Here is a 22,142-nt window from a genome sequence, read left to right as displayed (position 1 = left end):
GACGCGCGCGCGGATCTCGGCGCGACGTGCCCGGGGGAGGGGCGCACGCCCCTGCACCTCGCCGCGGACGGCGGTCACGAGGCCGTGTGCGGGGTTCTCCTGGCGGCCGGGGCGGACCCGACCGCGGAGGACGCGAAGGGGATGACCCCGTGCATGGTCGCCGCCCACCGCGGCGACGCCGCGGTCCTCAGGTGCCTGGTCCATCACGACAAACGCGGCGGGGGCGTGGAAGCACTCTTCGACGGCAGACACAACTTTCGCACCGCCGCGCTCCTCCTCGCCGCCGCCGACGGCGACGCGCAGGGCGTCAGGGCCCTGCTCAGCGCGGGCGCGGACTCGCGAAGGGCGGCGTCGTGCCTCCACGCGGCGCTCTGCGGCGGGGAACTCGCGTCGGCGCGCGTCGTCGAGGTGCTCGCCAAGGGCGCCGATGCAAACGGAGCCACAGCTGTCGTCGACGGAGCCACAGCTGTCGGAGGCGAGACGTCGCTGCACTTCGCCGCCAGGACGGGGTCGACGGGGGTGACGAGGGCGCTGCTGGACGCGGCGCCGATCGACGTGGACGCGGTGGACGTCGCTGGACGGACGCCGCTCCACGTCGCGGCGACGCACGGTCACGCGGTCGTCGTCGAGGCATTGCTCGCCGCGGGTGCCGATCCAAACATAAAGGAAAAGAACGGCGGGAGAACCGCGATGCACTGCGCGGCTCGAGCCGGGCACCTGGACTGCGTCCGAGCACTTGGCGCCGATCGTGAACGCGGGTGCGACGTGAACGCTAGGGACGATCACTGGGGGACGCCGCTGCACGCGGCGGTGGGTGAGGGCCACGTGGCGATCGTCGATTGGCTTCTCGCGAACGCGGGCGCCGACGTCGACGCGGCGGATCGCGACATGTGCACGCCGCTGCACGAGTCGGTGCGTTGGGCGGACGCGAGGGTGACGGCGATTTTGTTGGCGCGTGGGGCGTCGCCCGCGAAACGCACCAAACGGGGCCTCACGCCGTTGCACGTGGCGGTGGCGGGGTTCGGGGCGACGTCGCGCGCATCCGCCGCCGCGGCGTCCGCTCTCTCGCTGCACGGGTTCGTCGGCGATGGTGCACGATCGGATTCTAAACGAATCTTGCGACTGCGACGGGGCGGGCAGGTTGAGGATGGCGATTGGTACGACCTTCGCGCGGACCAGGCGCGTCGGGACGATATCGTCGACGCGCTCCTCGCGAGCGGCGCGTGCGACGTGGACGCGCGGTGCTTCGAGGGGGGAAGCACGCCGCTGTACCTGGCGGCTCGATGGGGGCACGCGGAGTGGGTGAAAAAGTTGATCGACGCGGGCGCGGATGTCGACGCCGCGCGTGAGCGACCGGATCCGGGTCTGGGCGGGAGCGTGGTGGGTCCGGGCGGGCCGACGCCGTTGCAGGCGGCGCGGGCGGTGGGGCATAGCGAGTGCGTGGCGGTTTTGTTGGAGCACGGGGCGGCGGAGGCGGCGTAGGGGTTGGACGTATCGTTGTTATCGTTGCGGTTGAGTTGAGCTATTTCTTGCACTCCTTGCACCTGTAGCGCCGACGACCGTGCTCGCAGATTGATGCCCCGCCGCACTCCGTGCACTCAGAGCGCCTACGACCGTGCTCGCAGATTGATGCCCCGCCGCACTCCTTGCACTGAGAGCGCTGACGGCCGTGCACGCAGATTGATGCTCCGCCACACTCCTTGCACTGAGAGCGCTCACGACTGTGCTCGCAGATTGAGCCCCCGCCGCACTCCTTGCACTTAGAGCGCTGACGGCCGTGCTGGCAGATTGATGCCCCGCCGCACTCCTTGCAAAAACGGCGCCACTTCCCGTGGGGACAAGCGCTGCACACCTTGCATTTCGAGCGAGGCTTCACCCCGTGCTCGCATGGCCCCTTCGTGGGAGGGGCTCTCTTCCGCTTCACGCCCTTCTTCGTCGCATCCTTCTCCTCCTCTTCGCTCTCCGATCCCTCCATCTCGGCGACGCTGGCGTACAGCCGGCTGAGGTTAGGTCGCCAAATCGTCGACATCTTCCCCGCGAGATCCTCGGACTTTTCGTCTTCCTCGTGGTCGTCCGCGGGAGGTTCGACGTCGACGGCGGGGGGCTGGTGGTCGTCGTCGGACTCTTCCTTGACGACGATGTGATCTCCGCTCAACAAGTCTGGGCGCCAGATGGTGCTCATGGCGCACGGCGATACGAGTTATGACGACCTGGGGGTCGATTGTTCCCAGAAAACTGACACTCGTCGAGCGTTCCAAGAAAATCAGCAGCTCACCAGCTCACAGTCAGCGTGCAGTCGCGTCCTCGTCATCTGCCGAGATCTGCTGCGCCGTGCCCTATCCAGTGTTACCTTTGGGGTTGGACCTGGCGCCACAACCGCGCGCCCGGTCGCCCGGACGCGTTCCCGCGTGATACACCCTCGTGCAATGGCCTCCACCGCGGCCGCCGTCCGCGCGTCGCTCGCGGCGCCCCGCCTCGTCGCGTCCCGCGCCGCGAAAACCCGCGGCGCCTCCGCGATTGGTGGAAGATCGTCGCCCGCGGGAGGATTGTCGCTTCGCCGATCCTCTCCCGCCGCGCGATCCTCCTCGGTGCGATGCCGCGCGGTGGATCTCCGCCACGTCATCGAGCGCCTGTGCGCCGCCGAGAACCTCACCGCCGACGAGACCGAGCAGGCGCTCGACGCCCTCATCGACGCCGACCCCGCGCAGATCTCCGCTTTCCTCGTGCTGATGCGCGCCAAGGGCGAGACCCCTGAGGAGATGGCCGGCATGGCCCGCGCGATGCGCGCTCGCGCGGTCGCCGTCAACGCCGGAGACGACGTCCTCGACATCGTCGGCACCGGCGGCGACGACGCCGGCACCGTCAACATCTCCACGGGCTCCTGCATCCTCGCCGCCGCGGCGGGCGCCAAAGTCGCCAAGCACGGCAACAGGTCCGTGTCCTCCATGTGCGGAAGCGCCGACGTCCTCGAGGCCCTCGGCGTCGCCGTCGACCTCGGTCCCGAGGGCGTCGCCGAGTGCATCAAGCGAACCAACATGGGCTTCATGTTCGCGCCGAGGTACCACCCGGCGATGAAAGCCGTCGTCCCGGTTCGAAAGGCGCTCAAGGTTCGCACCGCTTTCAACATGCTCGGACCGATGCTCAACCCCGCGGGGACCCAGTACGCCCTCGTGGGCGTGTACACCCCCGACCTCCAGCCCTTGATGGCGGACTCGCTCATGGCGCTCGGCATGAAGAAGGCGCTGGTGGTGTGCTCCACGGTTGGCGATTTATCGCTGGACGAGATGACGCCGTGCGGACCGACGAGCGTCGTGGAGGTGACCCCGGCGGGAACCAAGTCGTACTCGTTCGACCCCAAGGACGTCGGCATCCCGCCGTGCGAGCTGAAGGATCTCGCGGGCGGCGACGCGAAGCTCAACGCGCGGATGCTGACGGACGCGCTCGGCGGCGAGAAGGGGCCGGTGGCGGATTGCCTCATGCTCAACGCGGGTGTCGCGATGGCGGCGGCGGCGCAGGCAGAGAGCGTGGAGGAGGGCGTGGCGATGTGCAAGGAGGCGCACGCTCAGGGTAAGGCGGGCGACACGCTTCGGTCGTGGATCGAGCTCTCCCAGGAGCTCAAGCTTCAGGAGGCGTGATCGACCTCTCGGGAGCGGATGAATTTATATGAAATTTCGCTTCAACACGGTCTATAATATCGCTATACGTATGTCGCATCAGTCCCTCCTCAAGGGTTCCCGTCGTTTGTAGTGCCCCGTCTCCTTGACCGGCCTGTTATCGAGCTTCGCCTTGTTCTTTTCGTACGTTTCGTCCTCCTTCCGCCGCGTGCCCATCGCCGTCGGATCCGTGGATGGGTAGAGCTTCGTCGGGTCGTACGTGTTCTCCGCCCCCGGGACCGACATCGGCGCGGGCACCGGCACCGGCATCATCATCTGCTCGCCGGCCTCGTTCACCATCGGCATCATCATCATCGGCATCGCGGGACCGGCGGCGCCCGCGTTCCCGCCTCCTCCTCCTCCGCCTCCGCCGCCGGGACCCTTCTCCTTCTTGCTCTTGCCCCACATGATCCTCGCGTTGATGCCGCTGATGGCCTTCCTGCTGCCGCACTCCTCCGCCGCCTTCTCCGCCCCGGCGCGGTCCACAAACGTCACGAACGCGCAGTTCTTGGCGTACAGAGTCCTCACGCTGGAGATTTGCCCGTACTGATAAAACGCATCCTTCAGCGCATCCTCGGTCACCCTGTCGTCTATGCCGCCCACGTAGAGGGTCGTGATGGACTCGTCGGCAGGGGGCGCGAGGTCCTGCTTGCTCTCGTTCGCCTTGGCGAGCATCCTGTTGGCCACCGGGTCGTTGATGCCGTAGTACCTGTCCTTGATGTTCTGCTGTCGGAGCTCGGGCGCGGACGTGAGCTCCGGCATGTGCGTGTCGCCGTTGCACGGGCGGTAGGGGCAGTCCGCGCGGGTGCACGCGTTGCGCAGCCAGAACGTGCAGATGGGCGCCTTGTTCTTGTTGTAGTAGGGCTTCTTTCGCGCCATCTTCTGGAGCAGCTCGGCGGCGCGAACCTTGCCGACGGCTCGATTCTGGTCTCTGATGGCCACCTCGTCGCCCTCCTCCAGGCGCCGGGCGATCTGCTCCGTCTGGTACTCGAGGTTGACGTCGGACTTGGCGATCATCTCGCGTTCCTTGCCGAGGACCGCGTCTCGCGCCTGCACCGGGATGCCGTAGTCGAGGTCGAGGAGGCACACCTGGCACACGTTCTTCGCGAGCGCGATCTCGCGGCACACCACGGTTTTCTTGTACCTGGCCTCGTTCCCGGGTCGCCATCGGAAGACGGTGAAGGGGCGGGAGGAGATGGCGCACTCGGCGGCGTAGTCCTCGCGCTGCATGCGAATGTACGGGTTGGGCCCGAGGCAGTCCTCGCACACGATGGGAAAGTCGGTGCGCTCCCACCCGTCCGCTTCGGGGTCCCGAATCTCGGCCTGCGCGGCGAAAGGGGGCGGAGATCGTTCAGCGTGGGGGAGCGGGGGCACGATCTGGCGCGGAGGCGCGGGGGAAGGGACGACGGCGGCGGGGAGACGCGCGCGGGGGCGCTCGGGCGGGAGATGATGCGACGAGGGGCGGTGACGCACCATGGTCGACGCGAGGCGTGGGTCGTTCTCGCTCGGACGACTTGGCGGCGCGCGGGTGAATGAGATAAATGTAGGCGCGGGGTGCGCCCACACGGCCAACTTTTCTCGGCTGACGGAATCAAACAATTTCGGTGCCTTCCGACGCAGAGCTCGGGGGCGCGGGGCGAGCGGAGGAGGCCGCCGCGAGGGTGGTCGGATCGGGTCTGTAGCACGCCATGCGATCCTCGCGGCGCGGCGGAGGTCGCCGCGCCGACCACCCCTTCCCTCTGGTCCCTCGCGACCCCGAGAATTTGGACCGCGACCCCGAGACGCTCAAGCGGCAGACCGCGTACCTAGCCTGCGCGCTCAACGACCCGACCGAGCTCAACGCGCTCCACGCGGCGCAGACGTCCGCCACCCCGGACGCCTCGGAGGTTCTCAACTCCTTGGGTCAGTACCTGGGCGTCCCGGGGTTCGAACGTGAGCCGTCGAGCGGCGGCGCGCGGGGGTTGAGCGCGGAGGAGCGACCCCCGCCGCTGGCCAAAGGGGTGCTCCCGGAGGTGGCGCGGGGCGATCACGATGCGTACCTTCGCAAGGTGGCGGGATGGGGCGCGTTCACCGCGGCGAACGCGGATCGACGCGCGCGAGACGCCGAGGATGAAGCCGACGGACGGAGGAGGAACGCATTCGACGCCGACGACGACGCCGAACACAGCTGTGCGACGTCCGGCATCCCATCGTCCAACGGAGAAGAAAACGAGCGACGCGACGCGACCGATCGTTGGACTCTGCAGCGATCATCGGACCTCGACCGTCACGCCCACGAGGACGTCCCGGCGATGTACTTCGACGACTCCTTCGACCTCTCGGATCCGGCGGTGTTCCGCCGCGCGTTTTGCCCCGACGACGACGACGACGATCTTAACGACACAGCTGGCGAGTCGTCGCGCACAGCTGTGCGAGCGTCGACGTCGTCGTCGCATCCGACAGCTGTGCGCCGGTCCCGGGCGTTATTCGGGTTGGCCGCCCAAACGCGCCTGGGCTCGTACTTAGATAAGATCGAGACGTCGCTCGTGCTGGCGATCGGGTCACGGAGCGAGTCGTTCTTCGAGGCGTCCGCTCGATTGCACGAGCTCGACGCGTTCGTGTCGGAGACGTGCGAGACAATCGAGCGGACCCGCCGAACGCTTCTGGACGCGTCCACGTACGCCGCGCGAGCGCGGGAGTCGGTCGCGAGCCTCCACAGCAAACGCGCGAACCTCGCGGCGTTAGCGGACGCGTTCGAACAGCTCGCGACGGTGCGCGAGTGCCGCGAGGATCTCGACGTGTTACGACGAGCGGGTGATTGGGGCGGAAGTTTAGAGGCGTGCGAGGACGTTCGAAGAGCGATCGCGTCGCCGTCGCTTCCGCCCGGGCTGCGTTTGCTCGAGGACGTCGCGCATCACGCGGACGTCACGGAGCGCGATGTGGTGGACGCGCTCGTGTGCGAGTTTGTTCGCGCGGCGAGGGTCCAGCCCGGGTCGGTGGGATACGTGCAACACGGGGGCGAGAGGGGCGATGACGGGGGCGGTGACTCACCGGGCGGTGACTCACCGGGCGGTGACTCACCGGGCGGCGGCGGGAGTTGGTCGCCGGCGACGACGCGCGCGGCGCTCGCGGCGGTACGCGCGGCCGCGAGGGACGCCGGCATGGAAGGCGTCGAGGACGAAGAGGAGGACGAAGACGAAGAGGATGCGTACGAGACGGATACCGGCCTCGGCCCCGGCGAAACCTCCGCGGCGGATGTTCGCGAGTCGCTGCTTCCCCCGTTGATGGCGCTCACCCGCGGCGCGACGGACCGTGTAAGTGGCGGTCGGATCGCCGACGCCATGCGCGCTTGGGGCCGAACGGCGGCGGCGGACGCGCGCGCGTGCGTTCGAGCGGCGTGCATCGCGTGCATCGCGGCTGTCCAACCGGGCGGGGAGTACGCCGTCGCGGAGCCCGGCGGGCGTAACGCGAGCCCCGAGTCTTTCTCGGGCGGCGGTCGCGACGGGATCATCCAGCGCGCCATCGGGGCACTCCCGCCCAGCGTTTTCGCGGTCGTCGTGCGCGCGGTGACGGTGGCGTTGGCGGGGCACTTCGCGCGCGCCGATATCGTCCGTTCCGCGGTGCGCAGCGCGCTCGGCACGGCGCCGCGCCGGGGCGACGACGACGTCGGCCGCGGACAAAAAACAAAAAACGACGACGAAAAAAACGCATCCGGAACTCCAACCGACGAGTGCGCGAGGGCCGCGTGCGCCGCTTTACCGGCCGGCGAACGCGCGGCGGCGTCCGCGGCGGCGTCCGACGCGGTGCTCGCGCTGACGGACGCCGCGCAGGGCGCCGTGGCGAGGGCGATCGCGTCTCTAACGAAAGGTTGCACCCTCGCCGAATTTTCAAACGTGTGCGACGCCGCGGATGACTTTTTGGAACGCGCGGAACGGCTCGGCGGCGGGAGACGGTGCCTCGCCCTGCGCGCCACGCTCGCGGCGCAGTGCAAGGACCTCTTCGCGGCGAGGCACGCGGCGTTCGCGGCCAAGCTCGGGGTGGTTTTGGAGGCGGAGACGTGGACGGCAGCGACTCCGGTGCCGCCCGAATTCCAACGCGTCCTCGACGACGTGGTATCGTTCGCCGCGGCGGGTCGCGAGGGGAACGAGGAGAGCGGTGACGCGTCGGTGACGACGAACGGTGACGCGTCATCATGCGCGAGCGCAGACGCGCTCATGTTTCCAAACACCGGCGAGCGCGTCGTTCCCGTCGGAGCGTCGCTCGCGCTGCTGAAGATGCTTCGCGACCACGTCGCGTCCGCGGCTCGGTTCCCCTCGCTCGCGCCGACGGCGGTGCACAAGACGGCGGAGTTGCTCCGGGTGTTCAACGCCCGAACGGCGGCGCTGGTGCTCGGGGCGGGGGCGATGCGAACCGCGGGGTTGAGGTCCATAACCGCGAAGCATCTCGCGCTCGCGACGGAGAGCGTGCGTTTGTTTTCGCTGGTGACGCCGCTCTTGTCCGCGGCTCTCGCGCCGGCGCTACCGCAGTCGAGGCGCCGCGGGTTACTCGCCGACTTCGACGCGACCGTTAAAGACCTCGCGACGCATAAAAGGGAGCTGCACGCCAAGACGGTGGGAATCATGCGGGACCGGTTGGCGCACCACTCGTCGCGGTTACCCACGATTTGGTGCTCGAGGGTCTTCACCGGGCGCTCGAGAAAAGCCGGGTCGAGTGTTGGTTGGAGAGAAAGAACGGAGGAGGACGAGAGTAAGGGGGAGAGTAAGGAGGACGCCGAGGCGCGAGGCCCGTCGGAGTTCGCGACGGCGCTGGGCAAGGAGATCGGGACGCTCCGACGCGTCATCGCCGGGACGCTGTGCGCGAGAGACGCGTCCGCGGTGTTGGACGAGGTCCTCGCGCATTTCGACGAGTGCGCCACGGGGACGCTTCGCGAGGCGAGACGTTCGGTGGCGAAGGAGTGGATGGCCAAGATGGGGGATGATAGCGGTGAGGGGAGCGGATCCGGGGACGGTGCGGGTGCCGAGGGGGTTGCCGAGGGGGGTGCCGAGGGGGGTGCCGAGGGGGGCGACGACGCGGAGATTGCGTCGAAGGCGCCGCCGAGCGACGAGGAGGTGCGCGCGTTGATTGCGCTCGACGGCGCCGCGCTGTTGGAGTGTCTCGGGACGCTCGTGAAGGGCGGCGAGGGCGGGGACGGCGCGGTTGGGGCGCCCACGCTGACGAGGTTTCTGTCGGAGCTTTAGAAAAATCATCTAAAATCGTCTTTCGGACGACGAACGAACCGCGGGGGCGCCGGGCCAGGTCGCGTTCACCACCACGATCCCTCCGTTCTTCTCAACTCGCGCAATTGGTCCTTGATTGCCCTCACGGCGTCGTCGCGTTCGGGTCCGCGCGGCCTTTTGCGCCACTCCGCCAGCCTCGCCCTCAGTTCATCCTTTGTCGGCGGAGGAGGCGGTTCCGGCGCCTTCGAGTTCATCGTGTGACCTGCGAACGGGGTGGGGCGCGGGTCAGCGTCGGAGACCCGGGAACGAATCGCGTTAATTAAATGACAACGGGGTCGAGGGTGGGGGGCGGGGCGAGTACGACGCCGGGTGAATACGGCCCGGTTTCGGGACGCACCGAGCACTTGCGATATCCCCGATGCCACCCCCAGCGTCGCTCCGGCTCCGATGACGAACACCACGATCCCCCCGATCGCCGCGCTCGTCAACCCCCCAACCGCCTGGAACACGCTCAGCTCCTCGATCTGCTCCGGGGTCATCTCCGCCACCTGCCTCGCGCCGTCTTTGGGCTTAGCCGCCGGTGTCGCCGCCGCCGACGCGACGCGCGAGGAGGAGAAGCTCGCGCGGGTACCTGGGCACACCGCGCGGGTCAGCGCGCGACGCGCGGTCGTCAGGGACATCGTTCGTGACGCGCGTTGTGGGAAGCGGATTGTAACGTAAGTTGGAACAAAATTTTGGCATTCGTTTATTCCTCGGCTAAGCCTTGACCCCCTTCCCTCTGAACATCCAGTCGTCGTCGTCGTCGTCGCTATCGTCCCCGCCCTTCGCCGCCGCCGCGATCGCCGGTTTAACCCTCACGGACGGTTTAACCCGAGCGGCGAACAGGTCGTCGTCGCTGTCGTCCGAACACACGGCCGCGCTCGCCGAATCTTTGTCATCCTCGCCGTCGAAATCCAGCATGGAGGCGGCGACGCTCATGACGCTCGCGGCCTTCTCTCGTTCGCTCCGCACGCTCACGTCGTCCGCGCTTGTGCGCGCCTCGTCGTTCCACGCCTTTTCGCGGTCAGGACTTTCCTCTTCATCGAGGAGGCTCTTTCGCGTCGGCGTCGGCCTCGAGTCCGCCGTCTTCGCAGCGCTCGGAGGAATCTCAACCGTGTATTGGACCTCGTGTTCAACGGATCTGCGTGGGGTCGCGGCGGCGTGCTCCGTCGCGTCACCCCGGACATCGATGGCCAACTTGGACGCCGCGAAGTCGCGCGCGTTCGATGCGGCGGACGCGAGCACGAAACCCCGGCGGTGCGCCTCCCACGCGCGATCCGACGCCCGCAGCCCCGCGCGACTCCCACCGACGCCTTTTCCAAACCCCGGAAAAGAACCCCCCCCGACGCTCGAACCCCCGCCCGCTCTCAACGTCGACGACGGGTACCACGGCGCGGTGACCGGGTGCGTGGGGTGCGCGCCGCCCCATCGCCCGTGCCTCGGCACCCTCGGCACCCCGCCCAGCACTCGCGACCCCACGGGACCAGCCCGTCTCTGCTTCGGCCCACCCAGACGCGTCGCGAGCTGGTCCCGCTCGGGCGCGAAGGATTCTACCCACGGGAGCCGAGCGCCCCGCGGCAACATCTCACGCGCGCGATCTTTACCCGCGATCCGCACGAGGAACGCGTGCAAGTCGTCGTCGCGATCCACGGCGCCGTATCGCTTGCGGTACCAGACGCACTCCTCGAACGCGCGCTCCACGGCGGCGCGAAGCCACGCGACTTCCCGCTCGTGCTCGGCGACGATGATCTCGCGCTCCGCCCTCGACGCCTCCACCGCCCGTCTCGCCAACGTCGCCTCGAACGCCCTCGCGTCTTCCGTCAACGTCGCGATTTGGGCTTCGCGACCCTCGATCACGACGTCCTTCCGACGGAGTTCGAGCTCCATCAATCGAAGCTTCTCGAGAACGCTCTCCTCGTTTCGCAACGCGCGTTTTAATTCGACGTCGGTCCGATCGACGTGTTCGCGAATGATCGCGCCGGTCAACTCGTCCAGCGCCCGCTCGCGTTCGACCAACTGCGCCGTCTTGGCGTCCACGTCCGCGGCGACACGCTCCGTCCGCGCGCGCCTCGTGTGCAGGATGGACGTTCTCCACTTGCCGAACGCGGCGGCGACGAGGAAAAAATTGTGAACGTTTGCCTCGCCGAGTTGTTCCGCTCGATCGCGGGCGACGTCGCACGTGACGTGAAACCTCCACCACGCGCGCCACGCGGGGGCGAGGCGACGCACGCGAACGTACGCGTTCAACGCGCCGTGCACGACCTTCTCCTGGTGTCGGGAGCGTGTCAAGTCGGTGAGGTGGCGGACTCGCCGGGCGTGGACGCGCCACGCGGCCAGTTTGGATTTGAGCGCTCGGCGGCGGTGAAAGGTGGACGCCTTGGCGTGTGCGTGTTCCCTGACCCTAACCGCGCGCCGCGCCTCCCGCCACGTTCGAAAGATGACGCCCGACCGGTGTCTCGTCGCCTTCTCGACGTCGCGGCGTTCCTCGGCGCACGATAGGACCCGACGTCGCCAGGTCCGGAACAGGCATCGCGATTTGGATCGCCGCAGGCAGCTCGCCAGGGTGCGGGAGGGGCGGACGTCGTCGTCGTCGTCGTCGCCGCCGCCGGAAGATCCGCCGTCCGCGCATATTCGCTGGCATTCGCCGCATGCGCGCCAGTTCGCGGGTGCGCGACGGCACGCGGGGCACACGCCGCGGGGAATGCCATCGTCAGTTCCGGAAAGGCCGCCCGGATTCTGCACTGCCGCCGGCGTTTGCACCCCGACGGACTTGACGTCGTCCGGGACCGGCGGGGGACGAGGCGGTCTGTCGCGCCCGAGTGCGCCGCGCAGGGCGTCCACGAGAACGTCCTGATACTCGCCCCCGCTCACCATCGCTGCGAGGGAAGCTCTGACGGGCGTTCACAATCGGAGATTTCTTGGAACACCTCGCGCCTTTTGCTGACGCATTTTCCGAGGGAACGTTGAAAACCCGCGCCTCCTCGAAGGGGCGCGGCACTTCGGAGGCGCGTCAGAGGGCGACACGGAGGGCTCATCCACCCACGCACCGTCCCCGCGACCTACTCGAGCCATGCAAGGCATCGGCAGGCGAGATCCGGGCTCCAAGCCCGGCGAGGCGGTGCTGTCGTGCTCGTTCAATCAGGATAGGAGCTGCCTCGCGGTGGCGACCCGGCGCGGGTTCAAGATCTACAGCTGCGACACCGGCACGTGCGTCTACGACGACAGCATGGGCGCGGTTCGCATCGTCGAGATGCTCTTCTGCACCTCCCTGCTCGTCGTCGTCGGCGCGGGCGATACCCCCGAGCTGTCGCCCCGCAGGCTCAAGGTGCTGAACACCTCCAACCACACCTGCATCGCCGACCTCACCTTCGTCAGCTCGGTCCTCGCCGTGCGCCTCAACCGCGCGAGGCTCGTCGTCGTCGAGGAGCGCCGCGCGGTGGTCCACGACCTCTCCACCCTCTGCGTCCAGCGAACCATCGACACCGTCCCGAACCCGCGCGGCGTCTGCGCGCTCTCCCACGACGAGGACTCCTCCCTCCTCGCCCTCCCAGCGCACACCCACGCCGGCGCCGTCGTGATTCACGACTGCGTCAACCTCCACGTCGTGTGCGAACTCCAGTGCCACAACTCCCCACTCGCCGCCTGCGCGCTGACCCGCGACGGCGCCATGCTCGCCACGGCGTCCGCGAAAGGTACCGTCATCCGCGTGCACTGCCTCCCGCACGGCACGAAGCTCTGGTCCTTTCGGCGGGGGGTCGTCAACGCAAACGTTCGGTCGCTGTGCTTTGGCGCAGAGTCGACGATGGACGAACCGGACCCGGGCGCGAAGCTCCTGGCGGCGAGCTCCGAGAAGGGGACCGTGCACGTGTGGCGCATAGAGGGCCCGCCCAAGGACAAGGACAAAGACCAAATTGCGGAGGAACGCGGCGGATTCGAACCGGGAACCGACGGTTCGGCCGGACGGGGGCACGGGGGCGGTCTCATCGGCGCCGCGCTCAAGGGGGGAGGGAAGATGGTTGGCGCGATGCTGCCCAGCGGGCTTCGCAGACGGGTCAGCGACGCGGTGCAGCCGACGCGGGATGCGGTGACGGTCCATCTCCCGAGGCCCGCGAACGACGGTTCGTATCTCGACCGCGCCATCGGGGGCGTCGCGTCCGTCGCATCCGTCGTCTCCGGCCAGGGGGGGTTGACGAATAATGCATCGATGCGAGCGGATTGTTGGCCGGGGATCGCGGGAGTGTGCGCGCTTCGGGATGGATCCGCGCCCGGGGAGGTTCGCGTCGTCGCGGTCAACGCGGACGGCCTGCTGTGCGAGTACTCCGCGGATTGTAACACCGGCGCCGTGGCGCTGGAGCGGGAGTGCAGCGTCGACGATTACGACGGGGGCGGGTTTTCGAAGCTGGATGGCGACGGCGGCGGCGCGGGCGGCGGCGGGGCGGCTGTGCCCGGCGGGGCGAGGTGGCTCGGGGGAGGGAACGTCGGGGCGCCCGGCGGCGGGCGCGCGGCGGATCTGAGCGCGAGCGTGAGCATGAGCATGGGACAGTCGCTCTTCATGGCGCATCCGATGGGCTGAGAGTTACGAGTACTGGTACCTGGTAGCGACGTCCCCTGTGAAAACACGAACCAGCCAGACGTGTGAATAGACGGGCACACGAACTCCTTCGCCGCGGTAGTCTGCGAGCCGCGCCCGCGCGCGCGCGCATGTTTCGACCCGGCTGTCGGCGGGTGTTCGATCGGATGCACGCGATGGCGCGGGGCGCGGGCGCGCGGCTCGGCGCGGCGTCGCCCTCCGCGCGCGTCGCGCCTCCCACATCATCATCGTCGTCGTCGTCGTCGTCGCGGCAGACGTCGCACCGGCGCGTGACGACCACCCGGCGTCACGCGCCGCCTCGGGGCGCGTCCTCCGCCTCGGACGCGCCCATCGCGTCGTGGATGGAGTCCCTCGCCGACCGTCTGCCCCCGCGCTTCCCGGACGCCCCCGACACGTACTGGCGCGGCGCGGGTTCACCCGCGGGCAACCCCCAGGTGCACGGCGACGATTCCATCCTCGATCTGCTCCACGCGTCGGGCGCGTTCCACCGCCCGCGGCTGATGGTGGACGAGGGCGGGGCGCGGCAGCGCGTGATGCTGTCGCTTCGAACGGGAACGCGAACCGCGGGCCACCCCGGATGGACCCACGGGGGCCTCACCTCGCTGCTCATGGACGAGACCGCCGGGCAGGCGTTCGCGCACTTTGTTCAACCCTCGCGGGGCCTCGGGGTCACGGCGAACCTCACCGTCGACTACGCGTCGCCGCTTCCGACGGCGAAGGATCTCCTGGTCGTGGCGGGGGTGGGAAAGGTGGACGGACGGAAGGTTTGGATCGACGTGCAGGTCCGGGACGGACCTCCGAGGGACGATGGCGGAGACGACGAAGCGGAAAAACACAGCTGTGCGGGTGACGACGACGACGACGGGGAGGTGTTTGCGCGGGGATCCGCCCTGTTCGTCGTGCTCGCGAAGGACTGACGCGAGCGACGTGTTGGTGATGTGTCCTTATTCTTTTTTTCATGTCGAACCGAGTCGTTGCGGGTTCTCTCTCGCCCCCTCATCAGCGGGTCTGGACGATGCCCGCGTTGATGAGCTTCTGAATCTTGGCCATCACCATCGGATTCTTCTGGTGCTCCTGCGCCGCCTTCGGGTCGGTGCTCATGTCGTTGAGCACCTGTCGCATCACGGGATCGGACAGGATGCCCTGAATCTCCGGGTCCGCCATCGCGCGCTGCTGCCGCTCCGCGAGCTCCTTCTCGTCAACCTGCCCGGTGGACGCCTTTCGAATCTCGACGTGGGTCCTGTAGAGGCCATCCTTCAGCTCCTCGTTGTTCGGGTCGTGCTTGAGGCCCTCCTGGTACGTCTCGAGCGCCTTGTCGTACTGCTTGGTGAAGAACTCGACGTGGCCCTTGCGCGTGTAACCCTTCGCCCAGTCCGGTTTGAGCTCGATGCACTTCTCGGCATCCTTGAGCGCCTCGTTGAACGCCGTGAGCTTGGTGTAGCACGCCGCTCGGTTAGAGTACACCCTGTGATCGTCGGGGTTTCTCGCGATGGACTCGGTGTACTGCTCCACAGCCTCCGGATACTTCTGTGCCTTGAACAGCTCGTTACCCTTCTCCCTCGCCTCGTCAGCCTTCGCCGGGTCCAGGTACGCTTTCTTTGTCCGCTCCTTCAGCTCGCGCTCAGTCTCGTTGAGGCGTTTGAGCGTGTCCGCGTTGCGGTGCTCCATCAGGGACTTGCCGTACACCTCGATGGCGTCCTCGAGCCTGTCGAGCTTCACGAGCGCGTTACCCTTGCGGGTCATCGCCTTACCCACGAGCTTGTAATCCACGCGAAGCTCGCGGCCCTTCTCGACGGCGTCGTCGCACGCCTTGACGCAGCTGTCGAAGTCGCCCTTCTCAAAGTACACCGCGGCTTTGTTGGTGATGAACGAGATATCCTCGCCGTCTAACGCGATGGCCTTGTCGTAGTGCTCGAGGGCGACGTCGAAGTTCTTGGCCTTGTACGCGGCGTTACCCAGCTCCTTCTCCTTCTTGGCCTCAGCCTTGGGTCCGGCGGGCTCCGGCTCTGGCTCCGGTTCCACCGCCATGGGCGTGGGCTCGGGCGCGGGCGGCGGGGGCGGCGTTGTCTTGGTCACGTTGGGAACCGTGGGCTCCCCTTTGTTCGTGAACATGGCGTCCGGGTTCTTCATCGCGTCCTCGCCGGACATCACGTTGATCCCCAGCGCCACGGAGAGAACCTGCATCATGCGAGGGTCCGACAAGTACGATCCGAACTTGTCCGGATTCTTCTGCACGTCGGTGAGCATGGCGATGAAGTCGGGCTGTGAGAGGAATCCGCGCGTGGCGGGGTTCGTGGCGAGCTTGCCGTAGAGCTCTGGGGACGAGAGCATGGCGCCCATGGATGCCATGGGATCGCCGCCGTCGCCCGCGGCGCCCATCGCCCTCACCGCCGCCGTCTCCGCGTCCGCCAAGCCCGACTTGCACGCGTCGTTGTCGGGCTCGAGATCCAGGCCCTTCTGGTAGGCGTCGCACGCGTCGTCGTAGCGCTTCAGGCCGTACAGCGCCGCGCCCTTGCGCGAGTGACCCTTGACCCAGTCGGGTTTGATCGCGACGGTCTTCTCCGCGTCGTTCAGGGCGGCGTCGAAGTCGTTGAGCGCGGCGTACGCGGCGGACCTGTTCGAGTAGAAGACGTGATTGGCGGCGTCCACCCCGATGGCGTCGGTGAAGTGCTTCACCGCGTCGGCGTAGTTGCCCGCGCTGAACGCGGCGTTGCCGAGAGCCTGTGCAGCAACGTATCGGTGGATCATCGCGAGGTCAGTGTCGGGTGGGTACGCCGCGGAATGGACGGAACATCGTCGGATCGAACGCGCGATCTCGCCAGTTGGAAGGCGGTGGAAGGAAGACGAGCGGGCGCCGACGCGCGAGATCGGGTAGCACGATCGCGAGCGGCGGAGGCGTGAACTCGGCGAACGGAGACGTGTCGGGACGCGCACCTTGTGTTCGTCGGCCATGGCGGCGGGCGAGTCGATCGTTTCCGGCGGACTTCGTCTGCGGCGCTCGCAATGGCGCAGACGCGGGCGGCAGACGCGCGAAGCGACGGCCGCTGTATTTTTCGTGCCTTCTTCGACCTTCGAAATAGTTTAGGGTACCGCACAGCAAAGTAGTCAGCCCACAATCGAAACACAATTTTGACAAAAAGTCACGACTGATTCGCTGTGCCGCAGGAAACCGCGCAGGAAACCGCATCGGCACCCGAGCCTGGGCACCGCCGTCCAATTCTCCTCGTCAGCTTTCTCTCGGAGCCTCGTTCCCTCCATGTGCGACGCGGTCCGCGTGGGGCGGCGCCACTTCCCGGAGCGCGGGAGCCGTACATCGGGCGTCCACTTCGCTCGGAACACCCCTCAGCGCGCCCGCGATGTCTCACCGGGCGGTCGTGACCGCGCGCGAGGCGCACGCTCGTCTCACCGCCGCGCGACGCTACTCCGGCGGCTCGGCGGGAGCGATTCTGAAGAGTCGACACGTCGCTCCGGCCGGTCGGATCTCCGGGCGTTGGGGCGGCGTCAGTCACCGGCGAGGATCTCGCCGCGGACCTTGTCTCGTCGTGGCGAAGATCTGGACGGACGACGGAAGGCGGAAGGCGGCGGAGATGATGGGTCTGACCGCGGAGGTGCGCCTCGACCCGCCGCGTCTCATCTTGATCGTTCGTTTTGAACCCGGAACACCCCGCCTCTCGAGGTGGAAAAAAGGGAATATCTTCGCCCCGCGCCCGTCGAGGGGACGCGCGCCGTGCGCGGTCGCATCCCTCGCCCGTTCCTCGCCCCGTCCCGACGACGTTCCCAAACTCACGTCCCCCCCCCCCCGACGTCCCCCTCGCGCTCGCGCAGGAGGCTGCGGACGAGAAGACGCTCAAGCGCGCCTTCCGCCGCCTCGCGCTCCGCTACCACCCCGACATCGCCAAGGACGACGCGGGCGTCGAAAAGTTTCACCAGATCCAGGAGGCGTACCGAGTGCTCTCCGGCGCCGACCTCGCCCACGTCGAGCTCCCACAGGACCAGGAGTGGGACACCCACGACTGGAGATGGGCGCACAGGTACAAGGGCGCCGCGAACGGCGTCGCGGGAGTCGACCCCGAGCAGGCGCGGCGAAGGATGGGCGAAGAAGAGAGGAGGGCTCGCGTGGGCGAGCAGCTTCGGTCCATGGCGGGCGCGCCGACGCGGCGGAAACGTCGAGTCATCAAGCCGCTGAGCGCACAGCCCTCAAACGTGGCGGTGGAGTTCAACTCCGGGACGTACGACGACGACGGCGGCGGCGACGAATGCCCATCCGACGGCTGCGCGAGCGAGTGGGCGCAACCCGCCCGGTCGTCGGCGGACACTGCTGGCGACACAGCTGGCGACGAGGAAAACAGTACCAAGTTCGCGTACAACGCTCGCGCGGTCCGCGGGTACCAGAGCGACAGGCACTCGACGGAGACGGCGCACGAGCGCCTCAACGCGCAGCTCGCGGGTTTGCACCGCAAGAAGGTGATTCGCGCGAGGGCGATGGGTATCGAATTTACCGAGTCGGCGCAGTCGGCAAACTCGGGGGCGGGCAAAACCGGGCGGGCGGAGGATCCCGACGCCGAGGCGCGGCGGCAGGAGAATAAGGTGTGGGCCGCGAAGGCGGCGCGGTTCTACGGCGGCGCGGGTTTACAGCTGGAGGAGAGCACGCCGGAGAGGTTTCTGCGCCTGGCTAAACTGGCGAAGGAGTGGCGTGACCAGCGAAGCCAAAACTCCTTCTCGCAGGCGCTCTTCTCGAGCGCGGAGGAGAAGATGTCGCCGAAGGAGCTGCTGCAGTCGGCGGTTGAGGGGGCGAGCCTGGGAGCGTGCGCGTGATGCGCGCGCGTGCGTATTAGCCCACCGACGGTGGCGTGATGCACGATTTGTGCGTGTGAGATGATTACAATATTTGTCATGAAGTCATGAATGGTTAGTCTACAGTCATCATACAGTCATCATGTGTGAAAGCGCGCGCGTTCACGGGCGGGGCCCGCGATAATATGTCAGTTGTGATGATGCGTCAGGGGATGAGCCGCGCGCCAGAGCTCGCCTTCGCGTCCCCTCGCAGAAAGAATCGGTGGTGGTTGCATGCAAAAAAATGGTCCTCAGTCTCGTCGTTCGGTAGTACAGCAGTCGTCGCGCTCGCGGCTGGAAAGTCTCTCGTCTCTTTGCGTCTTCCGTCAGCCGGAGAGTCCGAGGTGATAGGTGATAAACTCGTTGGACGGGTGATAGATGAACCCCGTGCTCGCCCCGGCGCCGCACTTGACGGAGTTCCACGCATCCGGGATGGCGCCCGACGGCATCGCCGCGCGATGACCCTCGAGCGGTTTGCGCCTGTTGTGCGCGATATCCCTCCCCTTGGGCACGACGGGCTTGTTCCCGACCATCACGATGACGGGCTTGTCGTCCCTCGTCGCCTCGTGCTCGCCGTCGGGCTCCGGGGACGAGTCGCGCGAGACGAGTCGGGGAAGCCCTCGGTCGTTTTCCCGCGCCCTCCGCAACGCGCGGTGCAGCCGACCCTCGTCGTCGCGTTTTCGCCACGGGTTATTCGTCGGTTGCCCCGTCTGCGCCAGTTCGGCAACCTCCGCGAGTGGCGCGCGTCCTTGCGCGTGGTGCCTCGCGCGTCGGTTGCGCTTGTGCGGCGAGTCGTCGCTTACATCGTCGCTCGTAGTCGACGCGTTGCTGAACCGTCTCTTGCGCGAGTTGGAGACGGCGCGGGAGGCCTTGTGCGGGAGTTGATGAGGGAGGTCAACTGCCGCCGCTAGCGCCGCCGCCGCCGCCAACGCCTTCTCTCGCTTGTGCTCCTCGCGCTCGTGTGAGCGCTGCGCGGCGACAGCCTCGTCGTCGCCGGGGTACACGCGCACCTGCGAGGAATCGTGGGGGTACGGGGAGAGCGGTCAGTCGTTTGCGCACTTGAGGGACAAAGGGGGGGACATGGGACAAGGGAAAAAGAAAGAGAAAGAGAAAGAGAAAGGTAAAGGGCGGGACAAGGGGACGGGCGGGACAAGGGGACGGGCGGGACAAGGGGACGTTTACCTACCGTGACGGGTTCCGGAGCCTTGGCTTCGGGGTTTGACACGGACCAAGCCTCGCCGTCGTCGACGCGTCTGAACCTCGGGGAGGTGTAGAGCGCGTGTCTGATCTGGGACTTCCAGTGCTCGTTAGCGGTCAGGAGCCTGCTGCCCTTGCCGTCTGCGGAAGAGGAGAGAAGAGGGCAGGCGTCAGTGGGGGGGGGGGACAAGCAACCGGCACGACCACCGCCACCGCTGCGGGGAAAAACACAAACGTGATGCATCGCAGTCTCGGGAAAACTCCGAAAAAGCGATTCGTGCGTTTTCCACGTCGAGCGCCAGCTGTGCGAAAAAGGGCGAGTCCCGAACCGAGAAAGGGGATGAAAACGCGCATGCCGGGATGCGGCGCCGGGACGGGCGCCGCGCGGGAGCGGGGAATGGGACTCACGCTTGTACGCGATGCGCCCCTCGCGCTCGCAGGTTGCGTAAATCTCCTTGAGTATCGCCCTGCGCGTGACGCGGGAGGGATGGTGGGAGGCGTCAGTCACGCGCGTCTCGCGCCGCTCGGGGTGAAACTTCCTCGCCCGCCTCGTCAGAGTCATGACTCATGGAGGCTCACAACCCGACAACTGTCGAGAAAAAAAAACCGGGACGCCGGGGCCGCTCGCGCGCGCGCACCTGTGGTCGGGGCGGGAGAGGATGGCGTGATGAACGAGGTCGTGCACCGACGCGAAGGCTTGCGCCTCGACGTATCCTTCTGCGGGGGTGAGACGGGGCGCGATGGGTCAGCGGCGAGGCGGAAGCGCAGGGGCCGCGGGGGCCAAGAAAACACTCGTCGGGAAAAAAAAACTCGAGAAGATGGATGTCAACGCCCCCTCCTGGACGCGACGCGATATCCTCCCCTGGAGACGCGCGATACGGCCGCCCGGAGCTGACGAGCGTCTCCAAATGTTCGCACGACCCGCGGGTAAAAATCGCGCGCCTCGACGAGGCGACCGGGCGCGACGCGACTCGGGTGGCGTGCCGCCGGAAAGCGCGTTACGGGACTTTTTCCTCGGTTTGGAGCTCTCACCTTTGCTTGGCATCTCCGCTTCGCTGACGTGTTCTCCGAGGACCTGCGCGCGGGGAGACGACGGTTTAGCGACGCGGAAAAGGCACAAGAGTTGTACCGGATGGAACGACGGGTCCGAAACGCCGGGAAGTGCTCGTGAAGGTCGAAATGTCGCGCTCGCGCGCCCGTCTCCGGCGCTTTTCAAAACGGAGACGATGACGTTGTTTTTTTCCCGCGTTTCCTCGCGGAGAACGCGAGAGAGGCGAGCCCGGAACGCGCGCGGGAGCCGAACGTCGCGAGCTTTAACACGCACCGCGTTGGCCATGTGGGCCGGTCCGAGGGTATAGGAGTTCGTGCGTGTGGTGACCCGGAGCGAGACCGGGTCGACGTGCGTTGCGTGGCGTGGGTCGGCCGCGGAGAGAGATGTGAGCGAGACCTTCTCGTATCTTCGTCGTCGGATAGTGCTATCGCCGCGATATTTTTTAGGAGTTTCAGGGGCTGGACGGTCAGGGGTCAGAGCCGAGACTGTCTCGTCACGACCTGATGACGCTACAGCAGGTAGAGCAGGAGATGCGAAAAGTTTGCCTTTAGCACTATTTGCCTTTTAATCAAACCTAAGGAGGGTGCCCGACCCTCGGGGGCGCCCCCGGCGTCAAATAGAATCGAAAAGAACTCCTCAAAGAATATCCCGCGCGCTACCTGGCCCTCTGCTCCCTCTTCGCGAGGTTGATCCCCCCGAACGGCGCCCCGCTCGGCTCCGTCGCCGCCTCCTCCGCGCCGACCCATTCCTCGTACGCAGCCTGAACGTTGGCCTGCGCAAACTCTCCCACGCTCTCGATGCTGCCCGCGATGGCGCTCTCGCCGATCCCCTCGAAGAACGGTATCCATCGAAACACGCCGGGGATGTCCGCCGCGATGAGCAGATCGATGTCCGCGCACACCGCCGTGCGCGACCTCGCCCCGCCGCCAGCCGTGCCGTCGTCGTCATCCGGCAGCCTCTCGATGAAGAGCTCGCAGTCTATGTAGCTCCATATGTCCATTCCCGCGAACCCCGGCGGAAGCTTCTCCAGGCCGCCCTCGGGGGCGAACCTCAGGGCATCGCTCACCATCCGCACGCCGAACTCCCGCGCGGCGGCGTCTTTCGGTAGGACCCTGAGGTCGAACTCGGGGTTGAGCTCCCAGTCGAGGAACGGCAGCTTGATGACCGAGATCCTCCACTCGCCGCTCTCCCGCGGGATGACCCCTTCTTTGCTGAACACCACCTCCATGACGTTCTCGGGGCGTTGAATCCATCGCTCGAGTGAACGCGGCGCGCGCCCGGCGGCTTCGTTCACGCGCGCGGGCTCCGGCACCGGCACCCGCAGGGTCTTACGAACCTCGAACCTCATGAATTTCTCGGGCGGCGAGGGGCGCGAAAGTTCCTCCCGACCCCCGGGGGATTCCGCCGAGACGCGCACGCGGCGGACGCCCCTCCTCGCCCCGCGGCACCCACGCGCGCGCGGTAGGCGCGCCGCGAGCGCCGCGGGTGCACCCGCCGCGGAGGCCATCTCTCTACTCCGCGCGACCAATCAGCCTCGTGCCCCTTCGAGGTGTGCGGCGGGTTTTTAGCGGCTGGGGGCGAAA

At 67.4% G+C, this 22,142-nt stretch overlaps 13 protein-coding genes across 13 annotated transcripts; 6 read left to right on the top strand and 7 right to left on the bottom strand.

Annotated features, from left to right (window-relative positions):
* Positions 1 to 690: 690 nt before the first annotated feature.
* On the top strand, positions 691 to 1,482 carry MICPUN_99299 (predicted protein; the record flags this gene model as incomplete). The annotated part of the gene is made up of 1 exon (XM_002500786.1): positions 691 to 1,482. The coding sequence occupies one exon, from the start codon at positions 691 to 693 to the stop codon at positions 1,480 to 1,482; it is 792 nt and encodes a 263-aa protein (XP_002500832.1).
* A 40-nt stretch (positions 1,483 to 1,522) lies between these two features.
* MICPUN_56695 (predicted protein) lies at positions 1,523 to 2,182 on the bottom strand (the record flags this gene model as incomplete). Its single annotated transcript, XM_002500341.1, has 1 exon — positions 1,523 to 2,182. The coding sequence occupies one exon, from the start codon at positions 2,180 to 2,182 to the stop codon at positions 1,523 to 1,525; it is 660 nt and encodes a 219-aa protein (XP_002500387.1).
* An 829-nt stretch (positions 2,183 to 3,011) lies between these two features.
* MICPUN_107872 (predicted protein) lies at positions 3,012 to 3,687 on the top strand. Its single transcript, XM_002500785.1, has one exon. It carries the CDS (start codon positions 3,036 to 3,038, stop codon positions 3,633 to 3,635), a length of 600 nt encoding a protein of 199 aa, XP_002500831.1. The 5' UTR covers positions 3,012 to 3,035; the 3' UTR covers positions 3,636 to 3,687.
* A 347-nt stretch (positions 3,688 to 4,034) lies between these two features.
* MICPUN_68058 (predicted protein) lies at positions 4,035 to 4,970 on the bottom strand (the record flags this gene model as incomplete). Its single annotated transcript, XM_002500340.1, has 1 exon — positions 4,035 to 4,970. A coding segment is annotated over one exon (936 nt), but the record flags the coding sequence as incomplete, so codon positions are not given.
* Positions 4,971 to 5,341: 371 nt separating this feature from the next.
* MICPUN_56692 (predicted protein) lies at positions 5,342 to 8,869 on the top strand (the record flags this gene model as incomplete). Its single annotated transcript, XM_002500784.1, has 1 exon — positions 5,342 to 8,869. The coding sequence occupies one exon, from the start codon at positions 5,342 to 5,344 to the stop codon at positions 8,867 to 8,869; it is 3,528 nt and encodes a 1,175-aa protein (XP_002500830.1).
* Positions 8,870 to 8,934: 65 nt separating this feature from the next.
* On the bottom strand, positions 8,935 to 9,528 carry MICPUN_56691 (predicted protein; the record flags this gene model as incomplete). The annotated part of the gene is made up of 2 exons (XM_002500339.1): positions 8,935 to 9,110; positions 9,246 to 9,528. 2 exons carry the CDS (start codon positions 9,526 to 9,528, stop codon positions 8,935 to 8,937), a joined length of 459 nt encoding a protein of 152 aa, XP_002500385.1.
* A 76-nt stretch (positions 9,529 to 9,604) lies between these two features.
* Positions 9,605 to 11,761, bottom strand: MICPUN_56690 (predicted protein; the record flags this gene model as incomplete). The annotated part of the gene is made up of 1 exon (XM_002500338.1): positions 9,605 to 11,761. One exon carries the CDS (start codon positions 11,759 to 11,761, stop codon positions 9,605 to 9,607), a length of 2,157 nt encoding a protein of 718 aa, XP_002500384.1.
* Positions 11,762 to 11,957: 196 nt separating this feature from the next.
* Positions 11,958 to 12,765, top strand: MICPUN_79584 (predicted protein; the record flags this gene model as incomplete). The annotated part of the gene is made up of 1 exon (XM_002500783.1): positions 11,958 to 12,765. A coding segment is annotated over one exon (808 nt), but the record flags the coding sequence as incomplete, so codon positions are not given.
* Positions 12,766 to 13,564: 799 nt separating this feature from the next.
* MICPUN_56688 (predicted protein) lies at positions 13,565 to 14,461 on the top strand. The gene has a single exon (XM_002500782.1). The coding sequence runs from the start codon at positions 13,634 to 13,636 to the stop codon at positions 14,393 to 14,395; it is 762 nt and encodes a 253-aa protein (XP_002500828.1). The 5' UTR covers positions 13,565 to 13,633; the 3' UTR covers positions 14,396 to 14,461.
* A 13-nt stretch (positions 14,462 to 14,474) lies between these two features.
* Positions 14,475 to 16,430, bottom strand: MICPUN_56687 (predicted protein; the record flags this gene model as incomplete). Its single annotated transcript, XM_002500337.1, has 1 exon — positions 14,475 to 16,430. One exon carries the CDS (start codon positions 16,428 to 16,430, stop codon positions 14,478 to 14,480), a length of 1,953 nt encoding a protein of 650 aa, XP_002500383.1. The 3' UTR covers positions 14,475 to 14,477.
* A 346-nt stretch (positions 16,431 to 16,776) lies between these two features.
* Positions 16,777 to 18,403, top strand: MICPUN_113699 (predicted protein). The gene is made up of 2 exons (XM_002500781.1): positions 16,777 to 17,086; positions 17,304 to 18,403. Exons 1-2 carry the CDS (start codon positions 16,835 to 16,837, stop codon positions 18,291 to 18,293), a joined length of 1,242 nt encoding a protein of 413 aa, XP_002500827.1. The 5' UTR covers positions 16,777 to 16,834; the 3' UTR covers positions 18,294 to 18,403.
* Positions 18,310 to 20,970, bottom strand: MICPUN_56685 (predicted protein). Its single transcript, XM_002500336.1, has 6 exons — positions 20,833 to 20,970; positions 20,541 to 20,583; positions 20,147 to 20,225; positions 19,917 to 19,975; positions 19,498 to 19,649; positions 18,310 to 19,321 (listed from the first exon to the last, which is right to left on the bottom strand). Exons 1-6 carry the CDS (start codon positions 20,842 to 20,844, stop codon positions 18,638 to 18,640), a joined length of 1,029 nt encoding a protein of 342 aa, XP_002500382.1. The 5' UTR covers positions 20,845 to 20,970; the 3' UTR covers positions 18,310 to 18,637.
* A 138-nt stretch (positions 20,971 to 21,108) lies between these two features.
* MICPUN_107868 (predicted protein) lies at positions 21,109 to 22,096 on the bottom strand. The gene has a single exon (XM_002500335.1). It carries the CDS (start codon positions 22,064 to 22,066, stop codon positions 21,215 to 21,217), a length of 852 nt encoding a protein of 283 aa, XP_002500381.1. The 5' UTR covers positions 22,067 to 22,096; the 3' UTR covers positions 21,109 to 21,214.
* Positions 22,097 to 22,142: the final 46 nt, after the last annotated feature.

Source organism: Micromonas commoda, chromosome 3, assembly GCF_000090985.2.
Source record: "Micromonas commoda chromosome 3, complete sequence".
In the NCBI taxonomy this organism is placed as follows: Eukaryota; Viridiplantae; Chlorophyta; class Mamiellophyceae; order Mamiellales; family Mamiellaceae; genus Micromonas; species Micromonas commoda.
This window is presented reverse-complemented; position numbering and strand designations above follow the sequence as displayed.

Bases quoted from the DNA above. Each gene is read 5' to 3' on its own strand.
- MICPUN_107872 (XM_002500785.1), top strand. From the start codon at position 3,036: ATGGGCTTCATGTTCGCGCCGAGGTACCACCCGGCGATGAAAGCCGTC.
- MICPUN_56688 (XM_002500782.1), top strand. From the start codon at position 13,634: ATGGCGCGGGGCGCGGGCGCGCGGCTCGGCGCGGCGTCGCCCTCCGCG.
- MICPUN_113699 (XM_002500781.1), top strand. From the start codon at position 16,835: ATGTCTCACCGGGCGGTCGTGACCGCGCGCGAGGCGCACGCTCGTCTC. The intron at 17,087-17,303 runs GTGCGCCTCGAC...GCGCTCGCGCAG, and splicing joins TGATGGGTCTGACCGCGGAG to GAGGCTGCGGACGAGAAGAC.
- MICPUN_56685 (XM_002500336.1), bottom strand. The intron at 19,650-19,916 runs GTGAGTCCCATT...CCTCTTCCGCAG, and splicing joins GGGGCGCATCGCGTACAAGC to ACGGCAAGGGCAGCAGGCTC. The intron at 19,322-19,497 runs GTAGGTAAACGT...GATTCCTCGCAG, and splicing joins AGGCTCCGGAACCCGTCACG to GTGCGCGTGTACCCCGGCGA.
- MICPUN_107868 (XM_002500335.1), bottom strand. From the start codon at position 22,066: ATGGCCTCCGCGGCGGGTGCACCCGCGGCGCTCGCGGCGCGCCTACCG.